The sequence below is a fragment of the Biomphalaria glabrata genome, chromosome 16 (genome assembly GCF_947242115.1).
Source record: "Biomphalaria glabrata chromosome 16, xgBioGlab47.1, whole genome shotgun sequence".
NCBI classification, from domain to species: Eukaryota; Metazoa; Mollusca; class Gastropoda; family Planorbidae; genus Biomphalaria; species Biomphalaria glabrata.
The window spans coordinates 23,311,113-23,329,066 of record NC_074726.1 but is presented as its reverse complement, the minus strand read 5'-3'; the positions used below and the strand labels follow the sequence as shown (position 1 = coordinate 23,329,066).

General features: G+C 36.8%; 1 protein-coding gene across 1 annotated transcript; it reads left to right on the top strand.

Moving 5' to 3' along the window:
- Positions 1–507: 507 nt before the first annotated feature.
- On the top strand, positions 508–16,299 carry LOC129923295 (protein PRRC2C-like). The gene is made up of 2 exons (XM_056013563.1): positions 508–577; positions 15,704–16,299. The coding sequence occupies exons 1-2, from the start codon at positions 508–510 to the stop codon at positions 16,297–16,299; spliced, it is 666 nt and encodes a 221-aa protein (XP_055869538.1).
- The last annotated feature ends 1,655 nt before the right edge of the window (positions 16,300–17,954 follow it).

The following is a 17,954-nucleotide window of genomic DNA, read 5'->3' as shown; positions in this document are numbered from 1 at the left end:
TTAAACATTACACCATTTAACCTTTTACAAGATTACAGTCATTTTAATGTCACCAAATCTAGATTTATATCACCAAACTGGAATTTTTAAAAAATCGGAGTAGATTTACAAAAGAACAACCAGAATTATTTTAGGGAGAAAGGTTTGGGTGGTGCAAAATATTGTTTCTTTTTTTTTTTCTTTTTTATCAAGTCACTCTGTCTATCTGTCTGTCTGTTAAAATGTGTGTACACGTTATTTCTCCCACACGTGAAATCGGACCAAGTCGGAAGAGATGACTGAAGAGATGACTGAAGGTATAAAAAGATAAAACGAAGAGATGACTGAAGAGCAGACTGAAGGTATAAAACGATAAAACCGAAGAGATGACTGAAGAGCAGACTGAAGGTATACAACGATAAAACCGAAGAGATGACTGAAGAGATGACTGAAAGTATAAAAAGATAAAACCGAAGAGATGGCTGAAAAGAAGACTGAAGGTATAACAAAAGATAAAACCTCGAAGAGATGACTGAAAAGATGACTGAAGGTATAACAGAAGATAAAACAGAAGATATGACTGAAGAGATGGCTGAAGGTATAAAAAGATAAAACCAAAGAGATGACTGAAGAGATGACTGAAGGTATAACAAGATAAAACCGAAGAGATGAATGAAGAAATGACTGAAGAGATGACTGAAATGGTGACTGAAAAGATGACTGAAGAGATGACTGAAGGTATAACAAGATAAAACCGAAGAGATGACTGAAGAGATTACTGAAGTAATGACTGAAGAGATGACTGAAGGTATAACAAGATAAAACCGAAGAGATGAATGAAGAAATGACTGAAGAGATGACTGAAATGGGGACTGAAAAGATGACTGAAGAGATGACTGAAGGTATAACAAGATAAAACCGAAGAGATGACTGAAGAGATGACTGAAGTAATGACTGAAGAGATGACTGAAATGATGACTGAAGTAATGACTGAAGAGATGACTGAAATGATGTCTGAAGAGATGACTGAAGGTATAACAGAAGATAAAACCGAAGAGATGGCTGAAAAGAATGACTGAAGGTATAAAAAGATAAAACCGAAGAGATGACTGAAGAAATGACTGAAGAGATGACTGAAGAAATGACTGAAGGTATAAAAAGATAAAACCGAAGAGATGACTGAAGAAATGACTGAAGAGATGACTGAAGAGATGACTGAAGAGATAAAAGATAAAAAGTTAACCCTTTCAGACCTTGCGATAAATGGGAACCAATGATGTAAAGCTCTATGATGGTTAACAAGAATGTCATGTGGCCAGTACAACAACCAACCGCCTTTATTCCGCAAACGTATGTGAGGCAGAATTGGTTGGCCTCAGGGTGTCTTAAAAAATCTTAAAACTCTAAACCGACGTTGGGATTCGAACTCGAGAGGTCCACGTTCGGAATGCAAACGCTTTACCACTAGACCACCACGCACCAGACTAAACAGAAGTAGATTTAGAACTTGAAAAGACTTTATGAATCTTCTTTTGAAATTGTCGTCTGTGTGTGAAAAACAAACACAGTTGAATATTTAATGAATGAAACAAACAAAATAGTTTCGATTACAACAGAAGTAGACTAGCAGTCTCTTATATCCCAAGTATGATATAATATGCGAAACGGGAAACTCATAAGCGTGCTTAATTTTTTTTTCACTTTAAACACGACAGACTTAAAGACAGACGAACGGACACACGGACTGCACAAAGACAGTTGCAGCTATTTCCCGGTGGCTAATTATAGGCTAACCCAAGTTGGCAGCACTTAGGCTTTAAAAAAAAAGCCGAGAGATTTGTTTTGAATTAGAACTATCAAATTCTTTCCAATGACGCCCGGCTTGTTTGCTTGTTTCTCGATCCTACTGATGTAATCTGTTGAAGTGTGTTCTACCAAATGTTTAGGCGACACGTACACCTTTCTGGATGGATGGTGTCACGATGTTAAGGTCAAAGTTGACGACATCGATTACCTGGCCAGCATTGCGGTACATTCTCACAATATTGACAGAACGTCGTCACGCCTGATGACTCATTCTACCTGATTTAATAACTGGGTTACGAAAGTGTTTCTCATCCTGGTGATTCTAGAGGATCTGGCTCCAGTCCCTTAGAGATATAAGTAATCCGCATGCTAGATAATGTCAAACAAGACAGATTTTTATCATAACTAAGCTTCAAGATACCAGTGTGTAGTCGCTGAATGAACTCTTTATGTTGTCTGTTGTATTTATGTGTATTTTTCTGTTGTGTTGTCTCTAAATGAGAAAAGAGTCCTTGTAATCACAACAAATTTCCGTAAGGATCAATAAAGCAGTCTTAGTCTTAGTCTTCGTCTTAGTCTATCGACAGCTTCTGAAATTTCGTGAGGAAAGGGTACAACGTCACTGTTAGGCCGTGAGAACCACTGGGCTAGAAGATTGTGGAGTGGATATAATAGACAGGCAGGTACAATTAACTCAATCAGATAGTCGTTAGAGTGGGTTGATATTGCGTCATGAGACCAACAAGTGTGACGCCATGTGATGAGAGCATTGCTAATACACACGCAACAGGTCGTTTTACTACTATGTAAGAAAGTATCTGGGCTCTGAAGCCAGGGTTTAATAGTTCTAATAGAACAATAGTGTGTTGAAGTCACAATAGAGCACGAATACGTCTAAATACAATGATAAGATGGTAAAAAGTACAATGTTTCTGATGGTAGTAAAATTAAAGCGTCCCATAGTTTCTGATGGTATAACTGCTGTAATAGAAAAGGTATTTTGACACATTTGAGTAAATTATAATGGGCGTAGACAGAGTTTTTTTTCGGGGGGAGGGTGTTTTTTTCTCCCCCTCCCCCCCCCCCCCCCCCCAGAGCTAAAAGCATGAGACTGCACTAAACAAAAACAAATGGTATAAATATTTCTAATCGCACAGGTTAGTCTAAATCTAATACGCATTTTCTAACATGACTTATCCAAACTAATGAATACAACTACAATTAATAGAAGCTTGTTTTTATTTTTTTAAAGTATTTTTAAAAATATTTTTATAGTTTCTTGTTATTTTAATATATTTTGCTGTAGGGTTGTTAGGAATTAATATTAGATTACAGTGTGGCCACTTAGCAAGTAACTTTTCCCAAAGATATACATCAATTGTCGAATTTCCAGTCAATCGTTAGAGCCTTTTTCGGGATCCCTGTCTCTGTATGTCGCTCTTGTTATTTGACCCGATGACTTTGCAAGCTGAATAAAGGAATTAAAGTAATTATATTGGTTGTTTAAATTTGATTATTAACCTTCATGTTGAAATAAGTGTTCCTGACATTGTTTAGTTTGAATATCTACAATAGTTTTATGAAATTAGTCAATAAATCGATCAACATTTTACATATATTGTAGTTCAATGTACAGTGAATGCTGCCTAACTCTAATAGCTCACATTACAACTGCCTGATCTACTTCTTGTATAGAGACACCGCCTTCTGTTTTGCATTCATATTTTGTGTTTTGATCCGACATCTTCGAGGTCAACCCGTGCAGACAAACATACATACTGCGTCGATGCATCCCATCCCATGTGTGAGTGTGCCCGCGTGCCTGTTTGCTAGTCGCCCCATTGGTATTAAAGCAAATGTCTCGCAAGATGCTGCAAGTCTTCTGACGTCTTCCAATCTGCTGTGCGAGATCGCTTGGTCTACGTAGATTGGAAACAATGTGCGAAGACACTGCGGATGGGTCCATGCAGTACAAGTCGGAAGGAAAGAATTACGAGGCTAAGTTTTTTTTTTCGTATCAAAAGCTTTTTAAACCTCATGTAGATCCAGACAGTGTCCCCCCCCCCCCCAGATCTGTGCGTAACCTGTTTATCTCATAACCCTAATCCATACTTGCATAACCCCATAACCCTTTGTGCTTAGTTATGCTAGTCAGATCTAGTTTTTTTAATAAAGTATTTACATGGCTGTTAGACTAAAATGTCTTTAATTGACAGATAAATACGGCTCCAAGTCATGGAGAGTCACGAAAACAAATATGATAAAAACTTCCAACCACAGACCTATATATTTATTATATCTAGACCTCAAAGCAAAGAAAAATTCCTATCCGATCGTTATAAACGAAACACTTTTTCAAGTTGTACGGAAATTTGCTCGGAATCCTGGGAAATCGCTTTTTTCTGTCTTAGAAATATAATGATCTTTTGTTTTTAAAGTTTAGAGATAATGTAGTGCAATTTTGTGGATTAAAAAAGAATGGGCTTTTAATCACAGAACTATATATTCATGGACATTTATGATATAAAACCATTTTCTTATAATTCCACTGAAATAATGTTTCGACAATCCTAGATCGAAAAAATTCAAGTATGTCGATGTTAATTATCTTATGATTTTAGATTTTACATTTAAATATATTGATTACCTAGATATTTATAGATCTAGATTCTGGAGCTAAAAATTCCAAAGTAATAATTCTGTGAAAGTGTGCTTTTCTTTACGATGTTCATTTATCTTATCTTATAAAATACAAACGTTACTTCCTACGCGTCATGCATCTAGTCATGCATATTAACCAATGACTTGAATTCTGCCAAGTAATTTGGTTTTCCTTTCATTTTACTCGGACTAAACATTATAATGATAATTAGTATTAAATGTTACATAGGTAAGTTTTTTTTAAAAAGAAACTACTTTACTTCTTATAACTACTTTACAAAACAAAACCTTGTTTCCGCTTTTTGAAGTTTTTCACAACATTTTTATGTAGTGTTAAGAGACAGGCGCGTCCAGACTAGGTCAAATATATATGTAGATCTGTGCTCCATACTTTCAAAAACAGTTGCCTACGCCGGATATTGGGAATTGGGTGGGCCGAAAAGATATCTACTGTCGACTTGTGGGAACTCATAGACCAAGATATCAAAAAGCGAAAGTGGAGCTGGATAGGACACAGCATGCGAAAACCAGTTACCAATGTTGCAAGGCAGGCACTTGACTGGAACCCACAAGGAAAGAGGAAAGTGGGCAGACCCAAGCAAACCTGGAAGAGGACAGTCATCAGCGAAGCTGGGGATACTTGAATAACCTGGGAGCAGATAAATAAAACTGCTGAGATCCGAGATCGCTGAAGAGGTGTGGGGTGGCCCTATGCTCCCCTGGGAGTCCACTGGAATAAGTTAAGTTTAGTCAAATAACGTCTACTCTTAAGATTTACCAACACAAGGGGCAGTTGATGTAGAAGTTGTTTTTATGTTCGAAGGTTTACCAGGGTGTCATGTGGCCAGCGCATCAACCAACCACCTTTACTTTCCCCAACTAATGACAGGTACCCCGATTTAAGTTGTAAGTTATTAACGCTTTGAGAAAAAAATGAAGATTTTTACATCATGGTCTAAAGCTTCTGCAAGAGGGCAGAGAAGGTGGAAGGCTTGGTTCTAATCTAACCATGGACCATCTTGACGTTACTCCAGAGCGTTGGGAGGATTCAGGGATAAAATAAAAAGCCCAAAGTTGAAAATTTGAACATGAGACCGCTAGGTTGGGAAGCCAAGCTCTTTATCACTCGGCCACCTAGCATCATAATTGGCGCAGCACTTTACATCCTCTGCCCTATAGACCAGAAGGTCTGAAAGGGGAACTTTAATTACTTACTTAATTTCGTAGTGAATTAATATAAAAATGGATACCTGACTTGGGAAAGAAGAGGCGGTTTTTCGTTGTGCTGGCCACATGACACCCTGTTCGTTAACCGTGGGCCAAAGAAACAGATGAGCTTGACATCATCTGCCTTGTAGAGCGCAAGGTATGAAAGGGAAACTTAATCACTACTACTCCAGGGATAGTATCAGATAATTCAAGATGGATACAATGGATTGTTTACTCATAGTATCACGATTGCGAGACCTTACATTGATTGCATTCATTGTATGAAACCCATATCCACCTACACTAATAAAAAAAAAAGCGGTCAAGGCCATTAGAACTCCGTAGCCAGCGCACAGATCGTCTGCTGCCGTAAACTGACGAAGAAATCCAACTGCAAACGCCAGGAATCAATGTTGCCATGGAAACATCAAACAAGTCCATTTCCTTTAAAGTGAAGCAGGAAGGTTTCAAGTTTCATGGCTCTCTATTGCCCCATGCTCGTTCGTTACGTTCTGTCTTGAGTTGATTTGAAAGCATTTGCTCAGCCATCAGACTGACAGTGAGATAGCACAATCCATTCATGCTGGAACAGAGAAGAAGTTCAAGCCTTGAAGAAGTATACACACTACTTTGCAGAGATTACAGATCACACACAAAAATTTGGGAGTTTTGTTTTGAGGTGATAGCGATTTGATTTTTTTTTAAAAATATTGCCAAAATTTCTTGCTGAACGGAAATAGGCTCTGGGGTAAAATGCATTTTCATTTGATGGACTTAGTGTTCAATTAACTCTTTATCTCCGTAATTATTTTTCTACGTTCTGACAGAATTGTTCATTTTTCTCATTTGTACATTCTACCTTGTTATGATTAAACTCGAGTAACATTTTTTTTTTCATAATCAGAAAAAGTTAATTTCGGTATAGAATTATAGGAGAATGCATGCTCATTTTATTTACCGGGTAACACAAATTATAAAAACAAAAATTAATTTAATTTAATGAGGTCAAATCAACGATGATATCGTTAATTAGGAGAGAATTAAAAAAAATAAACGAAACAAAAAAAAAAGCTTATCGAAGGAAAGGAACAGCAAACAATCCCTGCATAGCTCTTATTACTGCAAGGTTAAACTGCATTTTCCTATTTAAAATTACCACTCATTGATTAACTAATTGTTTAATTTCTTTATTGATTCTTGTACTGTCTTCGTCTATGAATAATTGTGAACAAATTTTGAACTTGATCCGTGATTGGGAAGAGGGAGAATAATAAAAAAGCATGTACACAATGTGTACCAGACATTCTGCGTTAATATCAATTACATAGAGACATACGATACACATAGGAACCAGATGTACACCTGGACATTCACTTAGCACAAAGAGCTCATACTTCAAAAAGACCAAAACAAAAAGAAGGAAAAATAAATTTCGAGACATCCAATGTATTTCTTTGTATTCTCTTTCTTCAAGACTCCCTCCCCCCCCCTCTCTCAACTTTGACAGCATAAAAATTGAGGCTTACGTTTTCCCTTCAAGACCCTCCACCATCCCTTAAAGGGGATGTTCCATTTACTTTTTAATCAGTAAAAAAAAGTCTAGAAAAATACAGCTTTGATAGGAGCCCCACCCCATTTTCACAAAGCTTATGTTAACTCACTGAGTCTGTCTGTGTGGTAAAAATGTTGAACTTGTTATTTCTCCCACACTCAATCTGTCTGTGTGGTAACAATTTTGAACTTGTTATTTCCCCTACACTCAATCTGTCTGTGTGGTAACAATTTTGAACTTGTTATTTCTCCCACACTCAATCTGTCTGTGTGGTAACAATTTTGAACTTGTTATTTCTAATACACTCAATCTGTCTGTGTGGTAACAATTTTAAACTTGTTATTTCCCCTACACTCAATCTGTCTGTGTGGTAACAATTTTGAACTTGTTATTTCCCCTACACTCAATCTGTCTGTGTGGTAACAATTTTAAACTTGTTATTTCTCCCACACTCAATCTGTCTGTGTGGTAACAATTTTGAACTTGTTATTTCCCCTACACTCAATCTGTCTGTGTGGTAACAATTTTAAACTTGTTATTTCCCCTACACTCAATCTGTCTGTGTGGTAACAATTTTAAACTTGTTATTTCCCCTACACTCAATCTGTCTGTGTGGTAAAAATGTTGAACTTGTTATTTCCCCTACACACAATCTGTCTGTGTGGTAACAATTTTGAACTTGTTATTTCCCCTACACTCAATCTGTCTGTGTGGTAACAATGTGGAACTTGTTATTTCCCCTACACTCAATCTGTCTGTGTGGTAACAATTTTAAACTTGTTATTTCCCCTACACTCAATCTGTCTGTGTGGTAACAATTTTGAACTTGTTATTTCCCCTACACTCAATCTGTCTGTGTGGTAACAATTTTGAACTTGTTATTTCCCCCACACTCAATCTGTCTGTGTGGTAAAAATGTTGAACTTGTTATTTCCCCCACACTCAATCTGTCTGTGTGGTAACAATTTTGAACTTGTTATTTCCCCCACACTCAATCTGTCTGTGTGGTAAAAATGTTGAACTTGTTATTTCCCCCACACTCAATCTGTCTGTGTGGTAAAAATGTTGAACTTGTTATTTCCCCCACACTCAATCTGTCTGTGTGGTAAAAATGTTGAACTTGTTATTTCCCCCACACTCAATCTGTCTGTGTGGTAAAAATGTTGAAATTGTTATTTCCCCTACACTCAATCTGTCTGTGTGGTAAAAATGTTGAACTTGTTATTTCCCCTACACTCAATCTGTCTGTGTGGTAACAATGTTGAACTTGTTATTTCCCCTACACTCAGTCTGTCTGTGTGGTAAAAATGTTGAACTTGTTATTTCCCCCACACTCGATCTGTCTGTGTGGTAACAATGTTGAACTTGTTATTTCCCCTACACTCAATCTGTCTGTGTGGTAACAATGTGGAACTTGTTATTTCTAATACACTCAATCTGTCTGTGTGGTAACAATGTTGAACTTGTTATTTCCCCTACACTCAATCTGTCTGTGTGGTAACAATGTGGAACTTGTTATTTCCCCTACACTCAATCTGTCTGTGTGGTAACAATGTGGAACTTGTTATTTCTCCCACACTCAATCTGTCTGTGTGGTAAAAATGTTGAACTTGTTATTTCCCCTACACTCAATCTGTCTGTGTGGTAAAAATTTTGAAATTGTTATTTCTCCCACACTCAATCTGTCTGTGTGGTAAAAATGTTGAACTTGTTATTTCCCCTACACTCAATCTGTCTGTGTTTTAAAAATGTTGAACTTGTTATTTCCCCCACACTCAATCTGTCTGTGTGGTAACAATGTGGAACTTGTTATTTCTCCCACACTCAATCTGTCTGTGTGGTAAAAATGTTGAACTTGTTATTTCCCCCACACTCAATCTGTCTGTGTGGTAACAATGTGGAACTTGTTATTTCCCCCACACTCAATCTGTCTGTGTGGTAAAAATGTTGAACTTGTTATTTCCCCCACACTCAATCTGTCTGTGTGGTAAAAATGTTGAACTTGTTATTTCCCCCACACTCAATCTGTCTGTGTGGTAAAAATGTTGAACTTGTTATTTCCCCCACACTCAATCTGTCTGTGTGGTAAAAATGTTGAAATTGTTATTTCCCCTACACTCAATCTGTCTGTGTGGTAAAAATGTTGAACTTGTTATTTCCCCTACACTCAATCTGTCTGTGTGGTAACAATGTTGAACTTGTTATTTCCCCTACACTCAGTCTGTCTGTGTGGTAAAAATGTTGAACTTGTTATTTCCCCCACACTCGATCTGTCTGTGTGGTAACAATGTTGAACTTGTTATTTCCCCTACACTCAATCTGTCTGTGTGGTAACAATGTGGAACTTGTTATTTCTAATACACTCAATCTGTCTGTGTGGTAACAATGTTGAACTTGTTATTTCCCCTACACTCAATCTGTCTGTGTGGTAACAATGTGGAACTTGTTATTTCCCCTACACTCAATCTGTCTGTGTGGTAACAATGTGGAACTTGTTATTTCTCCCACACTCAATCTGTCTGTGTGGTAAAAATGTTGAACTTGTTATTTCCCCTACACTCAATCTGTCTGTGTGGTAAAAATTTTGAAATTGTTATTTCTCCCACACTCAATCTGTCTGTGTGGTAAAAATGTTGAACTTGTTATTTCCCCTACACTCAATCTGTCTGTGTTTTAAAAATGTTGAACTTGTTATTTCCCCCACACTCAATCTGTCTGTGTGGTAACAATGTGGAACTTGTTATTTCTCCCACACTCAATCTGTCTGTGTGGTAAAAATGTTGAACTTGTTATTTCCCCCACACTCAATCTGTCTGTGTGGTAACAATGTGGAACTTGTTATTTCCCCCACACTCAATCTGTCTGTGTGGTAAAAATGTTGAACTTGTTATTTCCCCTACACTCAATCTGTCTGTGTGGTAACAATGTGGAACTTGTTATTTCTCCCACACTCAATCTGTCTGTGTGGTAAAAATGTTGAACTTGTTATTTCCCCTACACTCAATCTGTCTGTGTTTTAAAAATGTTGAACTTGTTATTTCCCCCACACTCGATCTGTCTGTGTGGTAACAATGTGGAACTTGTTATTTCTCCCACACTCAATCTGTCTGTGTTTTAAAAATGTTGAACTTGTTATTTCCCCCACACTCGATCTGTCTGTGTGGTAACAATGTGGAACTTGTTATTTCTCCCACACTCAATCTGTCTGTGTTTTAAAAATGTTGAACTTGTTATTTCCCCCACACTCGATCTGTCTGTGTGGTAACAATGTTGAAATTGTTATTTCCCCTACACTCAATCTGTCTGTGTGGTAACAATTTTGAACTTGTTATTTCCCCTACACTCAATCTGTCTGTGTGGTAACAATTTTGAACTTGTTATTTCCCCCACACTCAATCTGTCTGTGTGGTAACAATTTTGAACTTGTTATTTCCCCTACACTCAATCTGTCTGTGTGGTAAAAATGTTGAACTTGTTATTTCCCCTACACTCAATCTGTCTGTGTGGTAACAATTTTGAACTTGTTATTTCCCCCACACTCAGTCTGTCTGTGTGGTAAAAATGTTGAATTTGTTATTTCCCCTACACTCAATCTGTCTGTGTGGTAAAAATGTTGAAATTGTTATTTCTCCCACACTCAATCTGTCTGTGTGGTAAAAATGTTGAAATTGTTATTTCTCCCACACTCAATCTGTCTGTGTGGTAAAAATGTTGAAATTGTTATTTCTCCCACACTCAATCTGTCTGTGTGGTAAAAATGTTGAACTTGTTATTTCCCCTACACTCAATCTGTCTGTGTGGTAAAAATGTTGAAATTGTTATTTCTCCCACACTCAATCTGTCTGTGTGGTAAAAATGTTGAAATTGTTATTTCTCCCACACTCAATCTGTCTGTGTGGTAAAAATGTTGAACTTGTTATTTCTCCCACACTCAATCTGTCTGTGTGGTAAAAATGTTGAACTTGTTATTTCCCCTACACTCAATCTGTCTGTGTGGTAAAAATGTTGAAATTGTTATTTCTCCCACACTCAATCTGTCTGTGTGGTAACAATTTTGAACTTGTTATTTCTCCCACACTCAATCTGTCTGTGTGGTAAAAATGTTGAAATTGTTATTTCTCCCACACTCAATCTGTCTGTGTGGTAAAAATGTTGAAATTGTTATTTCTCCCACACTCAATCTGTCTGTGTGGTAAAAATGTTGAAATTGTTATTTCTCCCACACTCAATCTGTCTGTGTGGTAAAAATGTTGAACTTGTTATTTCTCCCACACTCAATCTGTCTGTGTGGTAAAAATGTTGAACTTGTTATTTCCCCTACACTCAATCTGTCTGTGTGGTAACAATTTTGAACTTGTTATTTCTCCCACACTCAATCTGTCTGTGTGGTAAAAATGTTGAAATTGTTATTTCTCCCACACTCAATCTGTCTGTGTGGTAAAAATGTTGAACTTGTTATTTCCCCTACACTCAATCTGTCTGTGTGGTAACAATTTTGAACTTGTTATTTCTCCCACACTCAATCTGTCTGTGTGGTAACAATGTTGAAATTGTTATTTCTCCCACACTTAATCTGTCTGTGTGGTAAAAATGTTGAAATTGTTATTTCTCCCACACTCAATCTGTCTGTGTGGTAAAAATGTTGAAATTGTTATTTCTCCCACACTCAATCTGTCTGTGTGGTAAAAATGTTGAACTTGTTATTTCTCCCACACTCAATCTCTGATTAAGTTTTAACTTTACACGATTATTTATTGCAGCTATCAAAACATGAATAAATAAAAAAAAACCAGTCAATTAATTACTGGTAATTGATTATTTTGTTTGATACCAACAAGGGAAACCAATCCTGTAGATTTAATAGATTTAATTATAAATATGTGAGTTTTGTCCCCATTGATAACAGTTATTTTTCCAAAACCCGTTCTCGGGAAAAGTTGAAACTTTAAAATTTTTTTATTCAATTAAAAAAAAAACAATTAAAGAAATTAACGACGTAGTCAATTAATTATTGTTAACTAACTATTTTGATATCGTAATGATAAATGACGTCTACAGTATTGAGATATACAGTTGTACGTGCACAGTTTTCCCCCTTAGATAAGCTTTTTGTTTAAAAAAAATATTTGCTTGTTGACATACGTCTTTACTTCGTTTGAAATGTTTTATATTCTCATGCATTCATCTTATTGAACCAAAAAAAAAAATGAAATTCTTAATTTCTCCAGGGAAATTTGTTTCATAGTAAAAGCCCAAAGTCCACTTTGGATAAGACCAATCTGGAAGAACAAGAACATCGATCATAACGTATTTGTCCATTGACGCCCAGCAGTTGGCTCTTAAGAGATACAAAATATATGCACATTGAACTAAGGAACAGGCTGACTACTCCTTTGAATCTTCATGTGCCAAGCAATCATCGAGAACTCTCTGGAGAAAATGTAAGGATTTAGAACCCCAAGACCGATTTCTTTGAGTTAGAAGGCTTAAGGAAGAACAGTTTTTTTTAAAGTGTGACCCTAGTGTGAGCTAATTATTTTGCTACTTATTACGGAGACCTCATTACCTAAAGATTTTCAAGTCAATGAACTTAATTAATTATAAACCGAAGGCCTTTTATCTATGTACATTAATAACACCTCTTAATCGTATCCTGCTCATGGATCATTAATGTTTATGAATCATGGCATTTAACAGCAGTGCCTACAAATTCTAAAAAAAAAAAGCGATAGTGTTAAACGCGCAATGATTTAGAATTTTGCAAGTAATAATGTACAAAAGGTTTACCGGGAAAAAAGATAAAGATGGTAGGACAATATGTAATTAGACTTAAGGTAAAGTACTGTTATAACCCTGCTCCCGCGCCGACACCGATGGTGCGCAACAGCATACCGTTCAACACGATAAATAGACGACATATTTATTCTAGAAGAAAGTTTTAGATCCGGCTGAAGTGATCTGCAGGTTATGGGAGTCTGAGCTGTCTGGGACTAAGAGCGTTCTTCGTGCTACCTGTGAACTGTATTGAGGACCTGGAGCGACACTGGGAAGTGTGTCGGTGCTCTTTACAAGTGTTTACCTAGAAAAAGACTTATGGAACTTAAGACAAGACTCCCTGTGCCTTAATAGCTGAAGTCCATTGTCTCATTGTGTATTTTACAACTGTAAATACATACATCGTCTATTATTACCTCCTACACAGTTTCAAGCCACACAGCTACTCACCCTATGGACAATAGTATTGTAACAAATCGATGAAGACTAACTGTAGACAATTTAAAACATCCTCTAATTAAAAATATCATAAACAAGAGCCTCTAAAAATACAATCAACTAACCCACTAAATGTGGATACATGGAAAAGGTTATAAAAAACAGCTCACATCTATTGGACAGCTATTCGACCAAACGATACATAAGTCAACAACATGGCAACATTAAGAGACATGACTGTGATTTTGCAGTTCTTCCTCTTAGATGAGATTTTGTTCATAAAAATAGTATTTTAAAAATAATTTGATTGTTACAACTTAAAATAATTCAGAGTCATTCCCAACAAAAGTCAAATGGTGTCTAACAACCCATAATAAATAGATAAATAAATAAAAAACAAGCAAACTAGTATGAAATTATTAACAGGGGCATCTTGAAATTTGCATTCAAAAATATATTGTTATATATAGGGGAGCGACGCAGCGGGCGTAGCCGGTGGATTAAATGCAGAACTGTAGAGCTACAGCTTTCAGATGTCAAGTAATAGAAGTAATTTACTTAAAAACCACTACACTTTGAGAAGCATAGAAAAAAATGCAGAAATAAGAAAAAACTAAAAAGGCGAAATAGTTGAAATACACCGCGGAGGCGCAATAAAAACACAGATGTTCTACATTTTTACTACTTAACATTTTCTCGAGCCGAGTTTTTGACGTCATCCAGGGGGAAGTAACTGAATCGCCGATTTCTTTAACCTGAGTTTACATTTTGTTTATCCCCCCTCCCTTACAGAAGAATGAAACAAAAATATGAAGAAATAAAAAAAAATAGATCAAACCTGTTATAAGAAGAAAAAAAAGGAAAAACACTTTCCCGCCTATTTTTCTTCTTCCCTCTCTGGCTTACTTATGTAAACTTAACATTGTCAAGGTGGCCTCAGAATGCCAGGTTATTCTGACGTCATTTTACCAGGTGCCAGTATGACGTAACAAGGTAACACCCGGGGGTATGGTGTGGTGAATTAACTTATGCAGTACTAAAAGTCACACACTATATACAACTACAACTATTGGTTGTTAATAGCCAGTGGTCTGTACAGATTAAGACAAAACTAGCGAAATATTTTTACAAAATCTTTTTTTTTTTAAATCAAAGCTTATCTAAGGCAAGGAACTCGCACCTAAAACATTATATTTCAAGAATTTAGAAGCTATTTACTTTATTCGATATCAAACAAAATAATTACCAATAATTGATTAACTAATTAGTTAATTTTTCAATTGAGTCATGTTTTTTTAGATACAATAAATAATTTTTTTAAAGTTTCAACTTGATCCGAGAATGGGTGTGGGAGAAATAATGTGTTTAAATATCTAAGGGACGAAACCATACATATTTAGCCGTGTCTGTGATTACCGAATGATTAATTACCATTGTTGGTATAAAACTTAATAATTAATTGCCTGGTCTAAGTAAATGAATAATTGTGTACAATTTCAACTTGATCCAAGAATGGGTGTGGGAGAAATAACTTGTTCAAACTTTACATCATCTGCCCTAAAGATAACAAGGTCTGAAAGGGGAACTTTACTTTACTTGATTCTAGAGTTTGGAAATGTTTACAAAAGCCCAGTTTTCTTTGGTTTTTCTTATGTGTTTTCGTTTTATTATTAATAATAATGATTGATAAAAAAAAAAAAGAAAAATGCGCTTCCTTTATTGACATGGCCGTACCATTACCCCATAATATAAGAAAAAACCGAAATGGAAAAACAAAAAAATTATGGGAACCTTAGCTTAAAGATTAAGCGATAATGGAAGTTGTCTAAAATAACAATATATTCTGTTGTTAAATTAAATGAGGGGATAATGACAACTTGCCTTCAAGGCCCTTAACATTCCTAATAAGATTCTCATTGCCTGTCAGAGGTCGGTACTGCTGCAGACCTGCCACATCACCAGAAAATTACGTAATGGACGCTGTTCAAGGCAATACAATGAATTTGGCTTCTCTCTAACAGAAATCGACCCAGGCAGTACCAGAGAATGAATATTATTTCTTTTTTAATATAATAATAATAACAACAACAATAATAATCTTTATTATCATAGATTTAAATTGTCTTACAAATGTGCATTATATATAACAAAACATATTAACAATAGCAAAACCAATTATTGATCTATGTTCATACCACAGTTTCATGTCAACAGTACATGTGGAGTTGACATCAGAAAAGTTGGATTGTATTCAATGATTCAATTGCCATGGGAACAAAAAAGCTCTTGTGTCTGTTCTTGTGTCTGTTCTTGTGTCTGTCCTTGTGTCTGTTCTTGTGTCTGTTCTTGTGCCTGTTCTTGTGTCTGTTCTTGTGTCGGTTCTTGTGTCTGTTCTTGTGTCTGTTCTTGTGTTTGTTCTTGTGCCTGTTCTTGTGTCTGTTCTTGTGTCTGTTCTTGTGTCTGTTCTTGTGTCTGTCCTTGTATCTGTTCTTGTGTCTGTTCTTGTGTCTGTTCTTGTGCCTGTTCTTGTGTCTGTTCTTGTGCCTGTTCTTGTGTCTGTTCTTGTTCCTGTTCTTGTGCCTGTTCTTGTGTCTGTTCTTGTGTCTGTCCTTGTGCCTGTTCGTGTGTCTGTTCTTGTGCCTGTTCTTGTGTCTGTTCTTGTGTCGGTCCTTGTGTCTGTTCTTGTGTCTGTCCTTGTGTCTGTCCTTGTGTCTGTTCTTGTGTCTGTCCTTGTGTCTGTTCTCGTGTCTGTTCTTGTGCCTGTCCTTGTGTCTGTTCTTGTGTCTGTTCTTGTGTCCGTTCTTGTGTCTGTTCTCGTGTCTGTTCTTGTGTCTGTTCTTGTGTCTGTTCTTGTGTCTGTTCTTGTGACTGGTGGATGATCTCTTCTCTGTGAAAATAACATTTTAAAATCGTGATCTAAATGTTGTTTTGCTTTGCTTAACCCATTTCTTCAGTACTGAAGATCAATACATCCTAGGCCTAAACCTACCGCAGGACGAAGGGGAATGTCGGCCAGCAGTAATTGAACCCCGGCCATCGAGACGACATACCACACGACTAGGCAGCTGTCCTATGTTTATTTAAAAATTATTTTTTTTTAGCTTTCTTAAGATATCGTGTTTTTTAATAGGCCATCAAGTGGGGAAATGTGTTGCCGATGAGAAAAAAAGGTAAAACTTTGGTCCGTTTGCAGGGACGTCGTACGTCTATATAAGTACGTTAGGGTTAGGGGTTTCTGTCCAGGCACTACTATGTATTAGGAAAATCTGAAGTTGAAATGTTCAAGAATTGTACTAATTCTAAAATGATTTATTGTTGGTTATTTAAATGTAGCCATTTTTATTCTGCGTAAAAAGTTTAAATGTAGGCGTTTAAAATGCAGATAGATGACGTGGAAGCAGATCTGAAGCAGCTTGGGGTTAGGGCGTGGAGACGAAAGGCCCAGGAGAGATCTGAATGGAAGGATGTGTTAAAGCAGGCCAGAGCCCTCCATGGGCTGTAGCGCCACTGGGATGGATGATTAAAATGCAGAGTCAATTTGCATGAGAGCCAAATCAATGTGTATGGGAGCCATATCAATGTTTGTGGGAGCCAAATCAATATGCGTGAGAGCCAAATCAATGTGTGTGGGAGCCAAATCAAAGTTTGTGTGAGTGAGCCAAATCAATGTGTGTGTGTGTGTGAGTGAGCCAAATCAATGTGTGTGTGTGTGTGAGTGAGCCAAATCAATGTGTGTGTGTGTGCCAAATCAATTTGTGTATTTAAGAGAGAAAATATTGTGTGTGTAAACCATATTAAGTGTTTATATGAGCCAAATCACTGTGTGTGAGAGTCAAATCAATGTGTGTTTAAGATCTATCAGTGTGTTTGAGCGAAATTTAAGTATGTGTGTTAAAGAGAAATCAGTTTGTGTTTAAACCAAATCAATGTATATATGAGCCAAATCAATGTGTGTGGGAGCTGAATCAATTTGTACGTGGGCCATTACATTGTTCCTCAACTAAAGACCTGTTCTAGTGGCACTAAGGAAAAACAACAAACTGTATTTCTGGGCTGCCTTATGTCTCAGGGATCAACGGACTCGGAAAGTCTCTTCTCTCATAACTAAGCCCCACCCACCCCCCCCCCAAAAAAAAACATAACAAAAACCCCCAAAACAATGACTTGGTAATGTCTGCGAATGTCTCGATACCAAGACTGTGAACACATACAGACTTTTTTTTCTTCTTGTATTGGTATGATCTACCCGCTACCTGCTACCATCACCTCTTCTCCTGGGCGCGCTACCTTCATCCCTTTAACACTTGACACCCCTGTTCTTTCTCTGCATTTACCTCCCTCCCCCCCCCCAAAAAAAACACCCCCATAAGTCATAAAGAAGTTTGTTTCGGAAAAAGATTGACAAGAGAAAGAGTAATAGTCTGTCTGTGTGCGCTTGTGTGGTGCTATCTTTTGTTCATGTGGATTACTGTGTTCATTTCTCTTTCCTCCGTGTGTGCATCTGTTTTGTTCAGGTGATCAGGAATCGAACCTA